We start from the raw sequence: 21,013 nt of genomic DNA, 5'->3' as shown, positions 1-21,013 counted from the left end.
TTGATTGGCAATTAAATAATGATCTGCACATTGTTCTGGCTTATAAGAGCATTTTTGATGGGAATCCTTGTCACCTTACTAAAAAACGTACACAATTTATTTTCTTTGACTTGTTAAGGACCTTTTACTGTGTACATAATGTGAATCACTTGCATGAAGCTGTGGCCACAATCTGTCTATGCCAGTGAGGGCCACTGTAAATCACTTGCATGTCGCTGTTGCCACAATCTGCTTGTATCGGTGATGGCCACTGTAAATCAATTGCATGAAGCTGTGGCCACAATCTCCCTGTATTAGTGAGGACCACTTTAAATCACTTGCATGAAGCTATGGCCACAATCTGCCTGTATCCGTGAGGGCCGCTGTAAATCACTTGCATGAAGCTGTGGCCACAATCTTCCTGTACCAGTAAGGTATACTGTAGATAGGCCATTGCGATAACCTTATAATTGTTCTAGTTTACTTATAAATAGAGCGCTTGCATAGGGGATATTCTTGATTATCAGCTCAGTTTTGGTGTTGAGGAAGCTCAGGGGTCTCGCTTAAAAGAAAAAGAGTAAATTGCACTGATTGGACTGCCTATGTTAACCCTCCCCTACTATTGACCCCCCACTGCAATTTTCATCATTTATGATAATAATTCTGGTCTTTTATGTAGCCTCCGTATTACCAATAATCCAGTTTCAGGGCCCTTGGTAACCAAAATTACTGATTAACGTCATTAACACTCACTTTAAGGTATTCAAAGTATCAACATGGGTTACGGGGGTTAGGGAGTGGTGGGGGCTGAATCCACCCGACCGGGTGGTCAAGCCCATGACACATGACATTGCTCTGTTCCCAGTTCAGGCACATGATCCTTGAGCTATCTTCCTAACCAGACTAAGGCAAAAATAAAAGGGTAAAAACACTGAAATTACCCCAACTTTTTTGCGGTGAGTTCTACAAAAATTGGAAATGCCTCCCATCAGGTATGCATGGAAGACCACTTTTACCCTGGTTTCTTAGGGAATGTAGCTGGCGCAAAAATGAGGCAGATTGCAAAGGAATTCATTGGTTTTACTCCTGCATGAAAATGACATAATGGCATATTGGGCATAAAGTGAAGGCGATTTGAAGGCAGAGATCACGCTCCTTGACACCTCCCTGCCTCTAAAGACACCGAAAAGCACTGGAGCAGAAAAGGGTGCGAGGTAGGTGCAACGCATGTTCCCATCTTTTGCAGCAACGTGTGCGCTCTGGCAACATGGAAAATAAGTCCCTATGCCTTGATCTTCTATTTCACTTCTTCCTGGCACAAGTGGGGTTCTGAACCCAACCTCCTTTTTTTTGCAAGCAAATAAAATGGATGCCAGTAATTGTTATGTCATCTGGTGCAACATATGCCAGGTTCTTGATCGTTTGGAGATAGCTTGTGATGGCGTCCATGAGCAGAGAGTTTAGCAGTACCTGGGCTGCTAGTTGTTGGCTTTACCCTGGTTCGGTTTTCCCATAATCCTTCACCACTGAGTATGCAGGCTGTGAAGGATGGGGATTGTAGTCCAAAACATCTGGAGAGGCAAAGGTTGCAGACACCTGCTCTAGGTGCTCAGGTCTTCGTCATCAGCTAGCATGCATATGTAGTGTCACTGGGAAGCATGTGCACATACATGACGCACAGAGGCGTGGTGGAGCTTCAAACATTTTGCTTGTGGCTGCCATGCGCACATAAGCCATGTAGTTTGTATGGCTTGTGCGAGGTCTGGAGGCAGGGTCCGTCTGGGACAAGAAATAAGCCCCGGACACCCAATAAAAAGTGGCCCACCCCTCACGACCCTTGAACTCTGATGACATCACCAGAAGTGATGTTATTTGACCCCACCCCAAAGTGACATCCCGGGAAGCGATGAAACGCCACCTTTCACCCCTTGCCAAAACAGGAAGTGGCATCAAATAGCATTTTTCCTAAGTACACTACGAAAAATATGGTTATGATTTCACTAATGTGTTATACATTTCATACAAAAATGGATAACCATATGTATCATTAATATCTGTGTGTATAGATCCACATTGTCAAATTACTGTGAATGCAAGCAGACGTCCAAGGCCAAATTATAATATGTTATTGTATAGCCCTTACGCTTAAGGTTTTTTTTTATAGAACAAATATGCATACAATATCACCCAACCTGTGTTGGCACTCATTTATCGACCTAAGAAGGATGAAAGGCTGAAATGGCCTTGCTGGGATTCGAACCTGCAGATCACAGACACACATCACAGCAGTGAGCGCTCAACCCACTGAGCTATTCTATCGGCTATAGTAAAATTAGCAATTATTCTGTAGTGGACACCATTAAACTGGTAACTGAGATTTAACAGCAGACCAGTTAAGTTCATCTGCAGGTCTGGTGCATAGTTTGCAGCATGTCAAGCCTGCATGCATCTACTTTCAGGCTTCAGAGGTTGGCAAAATAGGGAAAGCAGCGCACTCACAGGATATCCCATACTCTGAGCACTCGTTACCTCAAACATGCAAACAAACATCCTGAATAGCATGCCAGTGAGATGGGAAAGATAGGCACATTACAACAAAGCATTCAGTCAATGGCCACTTGATGTGCTATGGTCAAATATTTCTACACTGTACAGAAGCTTTCAGGCAAAAGGATTTTGTCAAGTGACCGAGGACACCGAGATGGAATGTCTTGTTATGATCGTAACAGAGACAACAGAAGAAAAAAAACATACTATTACTGCAACTTTGCAAAGGCAAAATACATAGTCCGAAATGGATCCTTATTCTACTGTAAAATTGGTTGTTTATCACTAATATCACTAATACATATTTATCACGTATGCAACAGCACAGCCACTCCAGGGGGCACTGTGCCCCCTAGAGTGGCGGCACGATGACAGCCGCCGGCTCGGCGGCAGCCGCAGCCCCTCAACCTTGCATGCTGCAGCAGCATGTGAATGATGCATGCATCATAATTTATGATGCACACATCACGCATGCAAATCAATCGTCAAATCAATCATCAAAGCAAGGTAACAAGTGTTACCTTGCTTTGATGAATTACACTGTTGCAGATGTTTTTTTTTCCCAACAATATATTTATATATATTTTTTCAAAAATGATATATATCTATTTTGTCAATTGTTTTTTTTTTTTCAAACGTGCCCAGTTGTGGGCAGGAACTGGCCCCCACACCCCAGGGACGATTTCGGCCCGGCCACGGGCCAAGAGGCCGAGGGGCTAATCCGACCCTGCCTGGAGGCATGAGATCAGCAGATCTTGTTTGATGTTACATTGTTTCTACGCTGTCTTTGAGTGCAGGTTGATTGTGGCGGTGTTGTCTTATTGTGTCTTATAAGGACCCTTTTTTGCAACCAAAGGAAAGCACAGTACTTTCTCAAATAGTGCTCAAAATGTTGAACCAGCGAATATGAAAATACAGTCTCCCTGGATGGTGTGTGAAAAGGAGCTTCCCTTACGGTGCACATGAGTGAGCATGCGGTGCGTCGCTGGTGCGCTGTGATGTGCACCACCCCCCAACATTCAACACTTTGCTGAACGTTTGGCAGATGGTGTCAGAGTGGTGACTGATGCTGAACGCTACTGGAGCGCATCTGTGGAGTGCTGCCATCTAGTGGGCGAAAGGGTGCCTATTCAACAGATGTCCACAGGCAACCTTTGCTTTTTATACATATAGGTAAATGGATAGAACAATGGATGGATGGATGGATGGATAGGTGTATAGATGGATGGATAGATAGATGAATAAATAGATAGACAGATAGATAGATAGATAGATAGATAGATAGATAGATAGATAGATAGATAGATAGATAGATAGATAGATAGATATAGATAGACATCACATAATGCGATTTTAATCTCTGGGGTATTGTTCAGTTACCTGCGGCCGTGGATGCCCCGTGACCAGGCACTGCAGCACCAGGGTGTCGCGCTCTCGGATGGTGTACACCCGCTCACTGATGTTGTCCTCCTTCACCACACAGGCCTGTCCACCGTGGATGATCTGGGCCTGAGCTGGGGCTGGAAAGTCAAAAAGAGAGAACACTTTCAGAGCAGGATCTCTCACATTCATTCACATTCATTCACAGATCAGAGAGATGCACAATTAGACGTTACCAGAACTGGATGCTGCCTCAAGGTGGTAGGAAATAAGATGCAGAAATAAAGTGGCTTCCTAATTCTGCCCACTGGATAATCTTGAAATGATATGGAATGGATCAGGGAACCTACGGCACTACTAATGTCAGGGTTTTAGACCACAACTGGTTAAGGAGAAGTAGATAGATTATGGCTACAGCTTCATGCAAGTGATTTACAGTGACCCTTACTGACATAGACATATTGAGGCCACAGCTTCATGCAAGTGATTTACATTCTTTACACAGTACCTGTCCCACCCCATCCAAAACTCATTCTACTGGGATATCTTTGATTTATCACTATCCAGCAGTAACATCAAGCTTAGTGAAATATACACCCTAAAGTGGTATGACTGCACCTGGTAATGAGTCCCTGGTGTAATAAAAATGTCTAAACCAAGAGGACATTAAGCAACTTGATTTACAAGCAATATCAGTGTCTTCACATTTGCCCCTTCCACTGAAGTCCAGGTCAGAACAAGCCTTGACAAAGCCTGTGTTTATGCATTGGATAGGCATTTGCGAGGCACATCTATCATATGCCCAGGCACTCACACCATTCACCAGTTGGCATTTTAGACAGCACCATTATGACAGTGCCTGGGACATTCCAATGCCATGCCTACACAAGAGTCCAAACTGTTGGCTGTGATAATGTTTGTTTAATCAATCTAGGCTGGTGATACACTGGGGCGGTGGAATGGTGTTTATTAGTTCTCACACGTTGCATGCAATTTAATGTGAAATTCTGAAGCTAGTGGCATCCATTCTAGCCTTCATTTCAGGAAATAGGATTGTCCCCGGCACGAGTACAGTATGTACTGAAATTAAATTGGAAACACGACTGCATGGATTTCAGAAATGGAAAATATTATGTATACATATTTTTATTAATGATGAGGCATATTTCTAGTAATGACATAAGTCGAATAACTTTTTTCTATTACTAAAGATATTGATTAAAAGAGGTTCTCATCTGCATAGTCTGCGTTGCAGCTGTAACTCACGCCGTGCCTTGCGCGGGGAGGGCAGGGGGGGGGGGGGTTACAGAAGCCGGCAAGGCTTCATTTCTTAAACAGGCCTGCGGATCTAGGACGGTTTCCTGACTTTATTTGCAGAATAACATTTGATTTCACCAAATTCGTGTTTGCTGATTTCACCACTTGTTTACAGAGAAAAGCATGGGGAGACCTCCCTCTGACCCCTCCGACCCCAAACTATATACCTTACCCAAACTGAGCATCTATACCTTTGCAAAACATGGTGATAGAAACTGTAGCAAAACACAATCTGCTAAACTGTTATTCGAAAACAGTGGAGAACACCAGGCCAACGTTATACATGCACTCTTCACACTTAAGTTGTAACATTTCCAAATGTGGCTGTGACATGCCTCTGGGGTATCGAGCCCCTGGTGGGGGGGGGGGGTAGGGGCTAATGAGAGAAGACTTAGGAACAGTGCGGGGTCACTTGTTTCAGTCCCTCCATGGGGGTCATCTTGCAGTACTGCAGTGGGGGATTCTGCAGGCAGGTGTCAGTAGAGTGGCTCCCCAGAACATATGGATCAGTTAGGCCTATGGGAGTCCAGAGCTTTACAAGAACAATATGAAAAAAAAAAAAAAGTAACCTTAAAACTATCACGTTCACGCAGGGGAGATGCTAGGTCTGGAAAAGACCCGGGGCTAAGCTGATGTCAGAACTGTTGGGACTGGGGGCTAGCTAGCCTTTTGGCTGTAGCTCCTGAGATTCTATCTGGGGCTACAACCAAAAGATCAGGGGCTATAGCCCCCTGAGCCCCCACCCTAGCAACGCCCCTGCAAAGTTTTGCATAGAAGATACAGGTAAAAACAATGAAGAAGTTAAGCACTGTCCCGAGCCGCCGGGGAGCATGGGTGTAGCTATGCAGAGCCAACAAGTTATTCAGCGTGATAGGGTGCAACCTCCCTCCAGGACTCTCGACTAAAGCCTCAAAGTCCTACATCTTGAGGCGTTTTCAGGATACACCTCATTAATATTCACAAAGAAAAATGTGCCAACATTTAGAATCATTGTATGCAAATTTATCTCATAAATGTTAATTACGGGTATCCTGAAAACCCGGCATGGAACCGGCCCTCAAGACCTAGAATTGGACAACCGTGCTTTATAAAGTATGAAAATACAGCGCCATCCAATACTCCCCAACTTTTTAAAGCTCAAAATGAAACGCAAAACCACTTCTTAAATATCCTCAATCGAGCATATCATACATATAGCCCCTGTTTGTCAAAATAACAGGGATATCCACCACTCGTTATATTGTGGGACCATGTGGCGCGAGGATGCAAGTCTGGGACGTTCTTTCCATCACAGCTAAAGGGGACGCGTTTTCGGAGGAATATATCTTCAATCCCCAATGATCCACCAGCAGGCAAGCCCAACGCACAGCCCAAATGCCAACAATCTTCTCACCAGTCCATCCTGACTCCAATTTGCTCGCTTGAATGCAGGACAAGAAAGTCCTTGTTCTGTGGACAGCAGACTCTTTGCAGTTCCGCAGTGCCCCTGATGGCCATTAAATTGAGGCCATTTACAAAGAGATTTTGATCAGTTTCAAGTTACGTCAGATTGGGTCACGCTGGGGGTCATTTTTTGTATGCGGATACATAATGAGCAGTGCAGGGTTTGTGCATTTACTGAAGAGAGGTGGGTGCAGTTGTGCAAGGCCCACTCCTGCCTCCTCCATCAGCTCAGTGCTGTGAAGGTGCCTGTATCTTGCCAGGTGTTGCCTGAATCCTGAATGAACAAACACAATGCATTCAGAGTCAAGCCTGAAATGTTTCACTTGGTTTTATATTGACAAATAAAGGCACTTTCTTCTAGTGCAATGAGTTAGCATTGGCTAACTTTGATTGGATCAAATTAAAAGTAGGGTATATTACACAATAGTTGCAGTATTTATTATAAGACTATTTATAGGACATAGTATGCCAAAAGCAAAATAAATCTTAGATAAACATTTACTCAGATTTAATTAGAATATAGGACTAATCGGCGTAGGCTGACAATCTAGGTTCTGGGGTTCTGTATCAGCGTAGACCCCTCCATCCCCAACTGGTAATATTATCATGAATATGGCCCCCATTAGTATCAGGAGGCCCACATTTAGCCTCTTGTTTAAGACACCGGTGGTTCTCTGCCCCCCCTTCCTCACTGAAACTATCCAAGAAATCCACCCCAACCCCCACCAGGAAATGAGAAGCGAGCCCTGCGTGATCTATTGCGAAACCTTGTGCCCAGTGGGTAGAACAGGCACCCAACCATCGGCTTTCCCTTATGATAATCAGACTTTTCGAAAGAGGGAGCAAAAGCAGATGCACAGACGAGAGGGACTCCATTTTAATGCACTTTCTACTGACAATGGGCCTCGTTACAAGTATGGCAGTCCGGAAATATAAAGGTGCCGGTAGCAACATATCAGCACCCTTTACGGACCGCCATACTACAACGATGCCGGTAGGGACCACGGATCCCCCATCAGGCCTGACTTGCAGGAAGTTCAGGCCCCTACCGGTATAGTTGTCAAGGAAGCACCAGTACTGTTAGCAACAGTGCCGGTGGTTCCGAGTCCCCGTTTCCATGGAGCCCTACTCTTACCGCTGCCACTTGTGATATCCTGGTGAGACCGGGATATCAGGTGGCGGTAAGGGTGTTTTGAGATTGGCGGCAACCCGCTGGTAGCACCGACGGGTTACCGCCAACCTTGTAATGAGGCCCAATGAGCTCAGCTGCACAGCTGACATTACTACCTGTTTATTTTGATGTGAAGGGAAGGGCAGGTACAGATGGATCTATTTTCACAACATTTTAGCAATATTAGCACGTGTTTAATTTCCAAAGGATATCGATTAGGTCAAGTCATCATATGCAACAGATTGTCATTATAGTCCCTCCATTAGCAGCAGATTCTAGCTCTCTATCGATAGTATTGCTTCAATACTGCAGAATGATACTGTTGGCCCCAGGTCATGTAGCAATGCTGCTTTCTAGAAACTAAGAGGTTGTTAAACTTTTGGATACCCTGCCCATCTGGTAGTGCCAATCTTCCCGATTAAAGGCTAAACCATACTTGCTCCAGGCAGTAAGGGTGCCTAGAGGCAGCAAGTAATCAAGTTCCAGAAATCCCTCAAATATTTGCTGCGCAATCCTCATCTTAACTATGTGCAGAGACAAGACAAAAAGAAGGTGCAACCGTCTTGATCAGGGTTGTCCAACTCCGGCCTCGAAGGCTGGAATCCTGATGGGTTTTCAGGATATCCCTTAATAATATTCATGCGGAAAACTGTGCATACATTTAGAATCTTTCTATGTGAATGTATCTCATGAATATTAATGAGGGGTATCCTGAAGACCTGTCATTAATCTGGCCCTCGAGGCCTGGAGTTGGACAAACCTGGTCTTGATGTATGGACCGAATGATGGTCAATATGGCCTAAATCGCAAATATGAAAGCTAGGGAATGGGCCGGTTATCCCACTCTAGAAGATCTGCATCTATTTAATAGAGAATCATTATGATCCCATTTGACCAACGTCTTGGAAATAGGCGCAACCAGTGTACATGCTAGTCCTATGATACCCTTTACAGACATTACAATGTTCAAATAAACTTCTCATTAGTCAATATGTGATCCAGTATAGACTGCAGACTGAGTCCTGAGAACCCATTACATTCCAATAATATAGACAGCAAGCTTTACTTTACTTTATTACATTTATAACGCGCAACCAAGGACCCGGAGGCTTAAGGGTGCACATGAAAGAGACACACAAATACACATAAAACAGAGTATTGTAACCTAGAACCAAAGCCGGGGATGAACCTCACTGTTTGGATCAATAAAGGAAAAGCCCTTAAAAGAATGGCAGCGTTTTGAAAAAGAATTCTGAACACTGCTGTTGATTGTATTTCTGTTAAGTCAAGTGGACGGGCATTCCAAGCCCTATGTGCCGCCTTACCAAACGTACCTTACATTGCCTTACTGGAGTTGCAATTCTGTATCCTCAGCTGATGGGTATTATTAGAGCTAGGAGTCCTAACATTGGATTTCTCAGATAGCAACTCACTCAGGTAGGCCGGCATGGTTCAGACACGAAATTTGTGGGTAACCAAAAGCAAGCGGTACCATAACCTAGATTCCACAGGCAACCAATGCAGACTGCATCTTGCCTCCGAAACGTGGTCTCTCCATTTAAGGCACTTACCACTCTGACGGCACTAGCCTGATTCACCTGAAGACGGTTACATTCAGATGTTGAAATGCCAACCAGAAGACTGCTGCAATAATCAATCCTAGACCCCACAATGGCCCTTACAATAAACTCAGAATTCCTATGAGAAATTAAGGGCCAGAACTAGGCTAGCAACTTTATATAGTAGGCTGAAGAGGAGACCAGACCACTAACCGGAGCCTTCATGTTTAGATTCTGGTCAAGTACTATGTGTAATGTTTTCTTTTTCTTTTTGGTAACAATATTGCAACCTGCGATAGAAAAGTCTTCATGAGCTGGTCCTAACTTTTTTATTTTATTTTGAGTACCTACTACCATGAGTTCAGTCCTTTCTTTATTTAATGCTAGTCCATTCTGCAATATCCACGTGTGTATAAGGTCACATACCTTATTTATAGTATGTTCATCCTCTAAATGTGATCCTTTGACTGGTTTGACATACTGAGTGTATTAACAACTTCTAGATATGTGTTAATATACAACATACTATCAACAATGACACGTGTTGTAGTAGCTTCATAGTCCCCACCCTTTGTTTGTACCAGGTATTGTGAGCCCATATCCCTTGTAAAAAACCCTGAATTTTCGGAGACGTTTAACTGTGTCTTCGTGGTCCATAACACCCGGTATAGCCCTCAGGTTGGGTCAGTAAAGCTCAATTAAATGCCTCAGGATTATTCCATTCTGGTGTTACACATGGGGGCCATTCTTTTAGATGGTATAGTAGTATGTCCCCATATTCTCCTAAGAGTCTACACAGCACCTTTTGGAACATACTTTTATAAAGTATTTAGAGGAGAAACAGTTTAATAGATGAGCTTGGGATCTTATTGTTAAGTGTTTTTCTTCCTCTGATTACCTAACCAAAACTATGTATGGACGTTTTTTTAAGCATTTTTCATACTTAGGTTGTTCTCCATTTTGTGAGTTTCCTTCAGTCCCAGGAACCAAATAATAAAAAATAAAATACACATTTGCCTATTCTTTTACTTTCCATCAAAAGGTTTACATTACTAATAATCGTGTCCCATCAGTAGCAGACAACACTTCCTCTCCTCCTCTGATGTCATTTCCTGTTCCGTCCCTAGAAAAGAAGGCAGTTCACAGAATTGAAGGACAGAGTTAAATAGCTGGAACGAGATTTAGTTTGGGGTACCAGTAGAAGATAACGTTTATAGATAATAATAGGGAACAACTTCCATGATTTAAAAAAAATAAAAAAACGTATGCCTCCTTTAGGATATCCCAATAAAGCATACTACTTTGATCCCTTTGCAAAGATGAACAATACATGTATATATTTTGAACTTGTAAAACATACATTGCATATATTCAATATACTATTTGCATTTTTTTGTTTTGACACACATCAATCTTAATTATTTTCAGGGAGTGAAGTCATATTTCAAATAGTAACAGGACATGGATAGAATGTGCTGTTTAGGGAAGCAATAGGGGTGTTAATGCTTTATAAAGGTCCATCCGTTTATTCAGGCCCCTGGTGTCCAATGGTAGGGGGATCCATGGACCAGGGGCCTGTGCAGCAAATGTTCTCTTACCTCTGGACTCGTGCTTTTCCTAATGGACTTTCATCGAGTGCGACCGGAGGATGAAGGCACCCAGCGGCATATAAAGATAGGTCCACAGTGTATGGTAAGAGAGGTTAAGACCGTGAAGACACTTGAATGTCAAGCAGGGATCTTTAACGTCCTTGGCCATCCCACTGGTAGCCAGTTTAGTGACCACCGTAACTGAGGAAACATGAGCTTCTTTTAGGCCACAACACTACTGACCGATCTGATAGGCTAGAAGATAAGCATGATTGGCTGGACAAACCTCGTATTCCTTGTAGGAACGTGAACAGCAAGGTGGGCAGAGTCTAGCGAAAGAACATTTGCTGTGCAGGCTCCTGGTCCATGGAACATCCTGGCATTTGATATGATAGGTTATTTATAACACGCTTAATACCCAGAGGTTTCTAAGTGAGCATGTTGCCGCTGAGTTATCCTCCCAAGACTTTTCAGCTCAACACCCGAGTTATGTGAGCCTCCTGCATGGCGGCCTAGTTCTTCAATGTTGCGGAAGGAGGTGTCAAGCCCAAACCATTTGGTGGTGGTTGGTTGTCATGTTGACATGGCATTAGTAGGACAGCTTCAGAGAGTTGTGCAGCTTCAGACAACTAGCTTCCTCCCAAGCCCCCATTTCTTTACGTCCGGACAAAAATGCCAGACACGCTACAAACTAGAACACTGGTCAGGTAATACTAAGCACAATGGGACCTCTGAAGGTCTGACTTCCATTTGATGAGACCTTATTAACCCAACAATTGCACTGCCCCTTTTACAGAACTCCCAATTAGCAATATGCACCACCCTGAACATTAGCGGCTGCACAGTGTTTGGTTTTCTACTGCCCTTATTGTGTGCACAGATTTCAATCTAGTATGAATACATTGAATCTGTATCATCATTTCTGGTGTCCCACAACCTTTTTAACCAAACATAGCATGCTGCAGATGGCCACGTCACCCCGGGGAATAGCCAGGGACACAGGAGAGCTCATACTGTAGGCTGGGAAAAGTAGTTCTGGCAAAGGACATCTGAACAGGAGGTAGGTTACAGGCTCTGTGCAGTCACTGCAAAGCATAATGTTATTCATGACCTCAGTGGAGCCTTCCCAGTGTGCGACAAAGAATTCCAGTCAGACTCAGCCTCCAGAGAGCAACATCACTCACATTTATTGCACACTTTCATAGCCAGTCTCTTCCATTCCATGCCAGTCACAACTAAACACAGGATATCCATCAAACTAATTAGCTTTCTCTCACCTTTATACTTTTATAAAGCATCACTTCAGAGGGCATACTCATGCAGAGGTACCTTTGAATGAACAACCGGAAAACGCTCCCCTGCCCCCGCCATTTTTGGCCCCCATTGCTTCACCACTAACCCAATGCTCTGCTCCCCTTCTTTTCTGCAATAAGCACATCACTGCATCCTGAAATCCTATTTAGGGGACTATTGCAATGCCATATTTCCCACACACTATATTTGCTTTAAAACGTGTATTCATTTGCATAGAGTCCCATAGGACTCTATGGGAGTGGGGACACACAGAAGCACCGGCACTGTTAATAACGGTGCTGGTGTTTCTGTGAAAGTCTGCGGGCGGGTGCCGTTCTGCCCACCAGGTCTGTGCCTGGCGGGCGGTACAGCACTCGCCCGCAGACTCGTAGTTTGCCGGCACCGTTGTTTCCAGACCAGTAAACTTGTAATGAGGGCCACTGTAAGGAGGACAAAGCAGAGCTATTTTGTTTCCTTCTGACAGAATGGTATCAATGCCGGAACACCAAATCAAACTTACAGTGAGAAAGAAGCGGCAACATGAAGAGGGGGGGAAAAATAAGCACCGTATGCCTATTTTAAACCATTGCCCAAGGGGACTAGGTATTGAGTACACATACATAATCACACAGTGGCATGGGATCATACAATAAGGGAAATATAGCATGGTGGTTCAGCTATATGAGTAAATATCCAAAATGGCAAGCAGTAATTACCGTAGGGATATGACTGATGGATAGTCATGGGGTGGTACGATTCAACTCTGCATCTCAAGAGCTCCCGCAATAGATCCAGCTACTTTTTAAGGTACTCTTGAAGCTCTGGATAGTGGGCTACATTTTATTTTAAATTTTGAGGTTCTGAGATTTTAATTCCAGTGATGAGGCATCATGGACGGGGCGAGGGGGCGCTCAAAGTACTGACACAGAGATATTGAGCATATCTTGAGACTGTAGGGATCAAGCAAGAGGTATAGTGGGAGCATTAGAAAGATGCCCAGCCCAGAGGGTTAGATCTGAATAGTGGTGATTTGTTGTAAAGTTCGCTGCCAGCGCTGAGTCGAATGGCAAAGGTGAACGACTAGAAAAGGAGGCAGAAGAGGATGTGGAAGGCCAAGTTGCAGCCTTTTTTGATGAGGGAAAGAGAAAAGATTGAAAGAATCATGACAAGAGTGGAACAGCAATCCAGCCTACTGAGGAGAGGAGGGTTCTGGGAGAGTGGATGGTGAGGGTGGTGTGGATTTTATGGGTGTTGAGTAGTTTTGTAATTCTGTCATAGATGTGTTTTGGATACTTAAGGTCACTATCAAGTGGACCACCAGGTTTAGAGCTATGGGATATCGATTGAGGAGGTCAAATGGAAATAATGAAGTAGAGGAGTGAAGGGGTTCGATGTTAAGGGCAGGAATGAAGATAATATCAGTTTTAGTAGAGTAAGGTATTAGCGAGTGCAGAGCCATCCAGGGATGGACCGCAGTGAGGCAGTTGCAGAAATTAGCGGATAGTTCATGACCAAAGGAAACAAAAGGGTTCAGTATCATCCACAAAATGGCGGCAAGAGAATCCAGAGGAGGAGATGAACTTCCCAAGTGAGGAGGTGGATCCAGGCATGAGTGTATTGAAGCCAACCAAACATTCGAACCAATATTAAAAGGGTACACTGGCTCATCTTTGGAAATAGACAAAGTAATGAATTTAGTGGACCAATAGTACACTCAAGTATCATAGGATATACACAGAATAATGTACCAAATGGAGTAATGAAACGCTCCATGGTCGTGGGAACTAGACAAAAGAATGTACACAATGCACTCGCAGAATAGATTGTGCGCCCTGAGGCCTACAGGTGTGCTGGCGCGTTACAAGCAATAAAGTATCATCTGAGTTAGATGAAATAATGTATCCAATGAACAAACTGAACACTCCAGTATCATAGGAGCCAAATAAACTAATATACCCACATCATCATGATATGCTCCAGTATCATGGCCCTCAGACAAAGCAATATACCCAATACATCACACTATGCCCAATATCATAGCAACCAGACAAAGTAATGTACCCAATGAATAGATAGAGCACTCCAGTATTATAGGAAGCTGACAAACTAGCATACACAATGCATCATGGTACACTCCAGTATCATAGGAACTAGACACATTAATATTCCCAATGCATCGTGGTACGCTCCAGCATCGTTGGAACTAGACAAATTAGTATTCCCAATGCATCGTGGTACGCTCCAGTGTCGTAGGAACTAGACAAATTAATATTCCCAATGCATCGTGGCATACTCCAGTATGGTAGGAACTAGACAAATTAACATTCCCAATGCATTGTGGTACGCTCCAGTATCGTAGGAACTAGAAACATGTATATTCCCAATGCATTGAGGTACGCTCCAATATCGTAGGAACTAGACAAATGAATATTCCTAATGCATCGTGGTACGCTCCAGTATCGCAGGAACTAGACAAATGAATATTCCCAATGCATCGTGGTACGCTCCAGTATCGTAGGATCTAGACAAATTAATATTCCCAATACATTGTAGTACACTCCAGTATAGTAAGAACTAGACCAAATAATATTCCTAATGCATTGTGGTATGCTTCAGTATCATAGGAACTAGACAGTTTAATATTCCCAATGCATCATGTTATGCTCCAGTATCGTAGGAGCTAGACAAATTAATATTCCTAATGCATCGTGGTATGCTCCAGTATCATAGGAACTAGACAAAGTAATATCCCCAATGCATTGTGGTACGCTCCAGTATAGAAGGAACTAGGCAAATTAATATTCCCAATGCATCGTGGTATGCTCCAGTATCGTAGGAACTAGACAAATGAATATTCCTAATGCATCATGGTACGCTCCAGTATCGTATGAACTAGACAAATGAATATTCCCAATGCATCGTGGTACGCTCCAGTATCGTAGGATCTAGACAAATTAATATTCCCAATGCATCGTAGTACGCTCCAGTATCGTAGGAACTTGACCAAATAATATTCCTAATGCATCGTGGTACGCTTCAGTGTCATAGGAACAAGACACTTTAATATTCCCAATGCATTGTTGTACGCTCCAGTATCGTAGGAAATAGACAAATAAAATATTCCCAATGCGTCATGGTATGCTCCAGTATCGTAGGAGCCAGACAAATTAATATTCCTAATGCATCGTGGTATGCTCTGGTATCATAGGAACTAGACAAATTAATATTCCCAATACCATCGTGGTATGCTCCAGTATCGTAGGAACTAGGCAAATTAATATTCCCAATGCATCGTGGTATGCCCCAGAATCGTAGGAACTAGACTAATGAATATTCCTAATGCATCATGATACGCTCCAGTATCTTAGGAACTAGACAAATGAATATTCCCAATACATCGTGGTACGCCCCAGTATCATAGGATCTAGACAAATCAATATTCTCAATGCATCGTAGTACGCGCCAGTATTGTAGGAACTTGACCAAATAATATTTCTAATGCATCGTGGTATGCTTCAGTATCATAGGAACTAGACACTTTAATATTCCCAATGCATCGTTGTACGCTCCAGTATCGTGGGAACTTGACACTTTAATATTCCCAATGCATCGTTGTAGGCTCCAGTATCGTAGGAACTAGACAAATAAAATATTCCCAATGCATCATGGTATGCTCCAGTATCGTAGGAACTAGGCAAATTAATATTCCCAATGCATCGTGGTATGCTTCAGTATCGTTGGAACTAGGCAAATTAATATTCCCAATGCATCGTGGTATGCTCCAGTATCGTAGGAACTAGACAAATGAATATTCCTAATGCATCGTGATATGCTCCAGTATCGTAGGAACTAGACAAATGAATATTCCCAATGCATCATGGTACGCTCCAGTATCGTAGGATCTAGACAAATCAATATTCCCAATGCATCGTAGTATGCTCCAGTATCGTAGGAACTTGACCAAATAATATTCCTAATGCATCGTGGCACGCTTCAGTATCATAGGAACTAGACACTTTAATATTCCCAATGCATCGTTGTACGCTCCAGTATCGTAGGAACTAGACAAATAAAATATTCCCAATGCATCATGGTATGCTCCAGTATCGTAGGAACTAGGCAAATTAATATTCCCAATGCATCATAGTATGCTCCAGTATCGTAGGAACTCGACAAATTAATATTCTTAATGCACCATGGTATGCTCCAGTATCGTAGGGAGCATACAAATTAATATTCCCAATGCATTGGGATACGCTCTAGTATTGTAGGAACTAGACAAATTAATATATCCAATGCATCTTGGTACGCTCCAGTATGGTAGGAACTAGACACATTAATATTCTAAATACATCGTGGTACACTCCAGTATCATAGAAACTAGACAAATTAATATTCCCAATGCATCCTGGTACCCTCTAGTATCATAGGAACTAGAAAGATTCATATTCCCAATGCATCGAGGTACGCTCCAGTATCGTAGGAACTAGGCAAATTAATATTCCCAATGCATCGTGGTGTGCTCCACTATCGTAGGAACTATACAAATTAATATTCCCAATGCATCCTGGTACGCTCTAGTATCATAGGAACTAGACAGATTCATATTCCCAATGTAGCGTGGTACGCTCCAGTATCGTAGGAACTAGGCAAATGAATATTCCCAGTGCATCGTGGTACGCTCCAGTATCATAGGATCTAGACAAATTAATATTCCCAATGCATCCTTGTACGCTCTAGTATCGTAGGAACTAGAAAGATTCATATTCCCAATGCATCATGGTACGCTCCAGTATCGTAGGAACTAGGCAAATTAATATTCCCAATGCATCGTGTTACGCTACAGTATCATAGGAACTAGACGAATTAATATTCCCAATGCATCCTGGTACGCTCTAGTATCGTAGGAACTAGAAAAATTCATATTCCCAATGCATCGTGGTACGCTCCAGTATCGTAGGAACAATGCAAATTAATATTCCCAATGCATCGTGGTACGCTCCAGTATCATAGGAACTAGACAAATTAATATTCCCAATGCATCCTGGTACGCTCTAGTATCGTAGGAACTAGAAAGATTCATATCCCAATGCATCGTGGTACGCTCCAGTATCGTAGGAACAATGCAAATTAATGTTCCCAATGCATCGTGGTACGCTCCAGTATCATGGGAACTAGAAAACATAATATTCCCAATGCATCGTGGTATGATCCAGTATTATAGGAACTAGACAAATTAATATTCCCAATGCATCCTGGTACGCTCTAGTATCGTAGGAACTAGAAAGATTCATATCCCAATGCATCGTGGTACGCTCCAGTATCGTAGGAACAATGCAAATTAATGTTCCCAATGCATCGTGGTATGCTCCAGTATCATGGGAACTAGAAAACATAATATTCCCAATGCATCGTGGTATGATCCAGTATTATAGGAACTAGACAAATTAATATTCCCAATGCATCCTGGTACGCTCTAGTATCGTAGGAACTAGAAAGATTCATATTCCCAATGCATCGTGGTACGCTCCAGTATCGTAAGAACTAGAAAGATTCATATTCCCAAAGCATCGTGGTACGCTCCAGTATCGTAGGAACAATGCAAATTAAAATTCGCAATGCATCGTGGTACGCTCCAGTATCATAGGACCTAGACAAATTCATATTCCCAATGCATCCTGGTACGCTCTAGTATCGTAGGAACTAGAAAGATTCATATTCCCAATGCATCGTGGTACGATCCAGTATCGTAGGAACTAGAAAGATTCATATTCCCAAAGCATCGTGGTACGCTCCAGTATCGTAGGAACAATGCAAATTAAAATTCGCAATGCATCGTGGTACGCTCCAGTATCATAGGACCTAGACAAATTCATATTCCCAATGCATCGTGGTACGCTCCAGTATCGTAGGAACTAGACACATTAATATAGAGAGAGAGTGACAGCGAAGTGAGAGAGAGTGACACGGCAGTGAGAGAGAGAGAGAGTTATAGCATAGAAAGAGAGTGTCAGCACACAGAGTGAGAGAGTGACAGAGCATGGAAATAGAGCGTCAGTGAAAAGAGAGAGTGTGACAGTGCAGAAGAACAGAGATTGACGGTGCAGAGAAAGAGAGAGTGACAGTAGGGAGTGTGGGAGAGTGACAGCCGAGAGAGTGGCAGCACAAAGAGAGAGAGTGAGCACAGAAAGAAAGAGAGAGGAAGATAGAGAGAGAGATAAATCACACGGAAAGAGATAGAGAGAGTTCTGCTGCAGCCCGCCACTATACACAAATCTCTAGTGCATTGCATGGCTGTTCAGACTATCTATCCCTCTGTCAAATCAATCAATATGGAACTGAGGGAGGACCAATGCAACCACAATGCAATTCTACTTAACATCATTGGGGTCCACTAACAGAGGGGCATGAGTATACACTGTCTGATCCATACAATCATTAAACTTGCCCCATGTTTCATATAGTGTGAAGATAATTACTTATATGGACTCTAATGTGTGCAGTTAAGTCAGAGTGAGATTATTTATTTAAATATGTTGCCCAGGATCACACACTTTTTCTAAAGATCGAAGCAGGGATTCAACCCACTCTGCAATTTAAGCAATTGACCACACACCTTCCAAGCTTTACTTCTTACAAAAATGTAAGTTTGGGATTTCAAGGCATGCAACATTGCTGTATGATAGAGTTTACAATGCACTAATTGTAGCAACTTGCAAATATATACATCCTGAAGAAATACAGAAAGAAGATGTGTAATAAAACTAAGACTTATCTGCGTGAGTAGGCAACTCATTTCCTCAGGCAATTGCCTCACTCTCGCACGTGCACTTATTCCTACCAATCTGGATTACTGCAACGTTCTACTGGTGTAATGCAACAAAAATGTCCTGACAGGAAAGCCAGACAGTACTGCTAAGGCGAATTGAATCGTTCAATTTACAATTTCACACAAGCAGTCAGGAAGATTAATTTACAGGTATCAATCCTGAATGTTTTAATTTACACTCAGGACTATTCTTTATATGTCCATACAGAAAACGTCACACTTTATCTTTGGCTGTATCACATACATGTATTTGATTTTTGTACAATGAAAAAACAAAATGTATTCACATATCACTAAACACTCAATTTGTGCAAAGAAAACAGATTTTGATTAAATGAATCTCAGTGTCAGGCGAAGCCTTGAAAAAGTACTCGTGTTGTTACCGTAAAACAAAAAAGGGATTGGAAGGCTTACGAGGCATCTAATCATTGACTAGCTGAGCTATCTGCCAGGGAGTCGGAGACCGACAGACTCCAAAGCATGGGACCCCTGGGGTATCCAGTCGGATAGTCCACAGAAGGACCAGGTTGTCAGAAGCACAGGGGTCCCAGAGCAAAGAACCCATCAGAGCACAGGTTCATCTAGACAGTCAGTGGAAAGAGTGACAGGCAGGCTGTCACAAGCACAGGGGTCCCAGAACAAAGAACCCATCAGAGCGCAGGTTCATCTAGACTGTCAGTGGAAAGAGTGACAGGCAGGCTGTCACAAGCACAGGGGTCCCAGAGCAAAGAACCCATCAGAGCGCAGGTTCATCTAGACTGTCAGTGGAAAGAGTGACAGCTAAGCAGTCACACACACAAGGATCCCAGAACAAAGAGCCAATCGGAGCAAAGCCTCATCTAGACTGTCAGTGGAAAGAGTGACTGCTATGCTGTCACAAGCACAGGGGTCCCAGAGCAAAGAGCCAATCGGAGCAAAGCTTCATCTAGACTTTCAGTGGAAAGAGTGACAGCCAGGCTGTCAAATGCATTGGGATCCATGAGCAAGCGGTCCAACCAAGCAAAACTTACTCTAGACTGTCAGTGGAAAGAGTGACTGCCAGGCTGTCACAAGCACAGGGGTCCCAGAGCAAAAAAACCATCAGACCACAGGTTCATCTAGACTGTCAGTGGAAAGAGTGACAGCCAGGCTGTCAAATGCATTGGGATCCAGGAGCAAGGGGTCCAACCATGCAAAGCTTTCTCTAGGCTGTCAGTGGAAAGAGTGACTGCCATGATGTCAAATGAATGGGACATGGTTGCAAGGGGCCCAGAAGGTCTATGCACAGTGTAGACATATTAATTGTCAGCATAGGCATCCCGATGTAGAGGCTTCCCCACCGGGGCTATGCTTTATCTATACATTCCATGGAAGGTGTGGCTGTCAGGCACAGGGACCCCATACCAACATGGCCCATCTGACAACTAGATCTCCAATGGCAGGATTGGCTTGCTCAGGTCACGTGACTTCTATATATAAACAGAGACAGCAGAGGCTGCCAGGCACCCCCGACCAAGAGACCCAATGAAAATGCAGGACTCAGGCGCCTCTGGAAGTACAAAGGAGCGATGAGTAAGGAAGCCTAGATGGCCAAGGTCCTCTGTTCACATTGGAGAGTATGGAATGGCCTACGGCTCTAGTAAGAATAGTCAATGGCCAGGGATCATGGGAGTTGCAGTCCAAAACATCTGGAGAGTGGAAGGTTGCAGACCCCGGCCATATGTGAAGGAGACACGGCCACGATCCATTTGACTGAGTGACAGTACTTACTCGATTTCAATGTCAATGTCTCATGAGCTCCTGGGACCTGAAAAACCACTTGCCATTGGGAAAGACTTCAATGCTTTAATTAGTATAACCTATCCCTGCAGGTTAATGCAGTGCTCACTCAATATCTGCGCGCCTGCAGTTTATTTGTCTCCCTTCT

General features: G+C 43.3%; 1 protein-coding gene across 2 annotated transcripts in view; it reads right to left on the bottom strand.

The window, feature by feature from the left end:
* The window catches only part of MDGA1 (MAM domain containing glycosylphosphatidylinositol anchor 1), a 1,353,685-nt gene that overhangs the window by 940,651 nt on the left and 392,021 nt on the right, over nucleotides 1-21,013 (bottom strand). For both annotated transcript variants that reach the window (XM_069608760.1, XM_069608761.1), the window contains exon 2: nucleotides 3,907-4,046. In XM_069608760.1, coding sequence (XP_069464861.1) covers nucleotides 3,907-4,046 — 140 coding nt within the window. The remainder of the gene's footprint in view (nucleotides 1-3,906; nucleotides 4,047-21,013) is intronic.

Source organism: Ambystoma mexicanum, chromosome 4q (genome assembly GCF_040938575.1).
Source record: "Ambystoma mexicanum isolate Mex_15411 chromosome 4q, UKY_AmexF1_1, whole genome shotgun sequence".
NCBI classification, from domain to species: Eukaryota; Metazoa; Chordata; class Amphibia; order Caudata; family Ambystomatidae; genus Ambystoma; species Ambystoma mexicanum.
The sequence above is the reverse complement of the archived record's forward strand: the minus strand, read 5'-3'. Positions and strand labels throughout refer to the sequence as shown.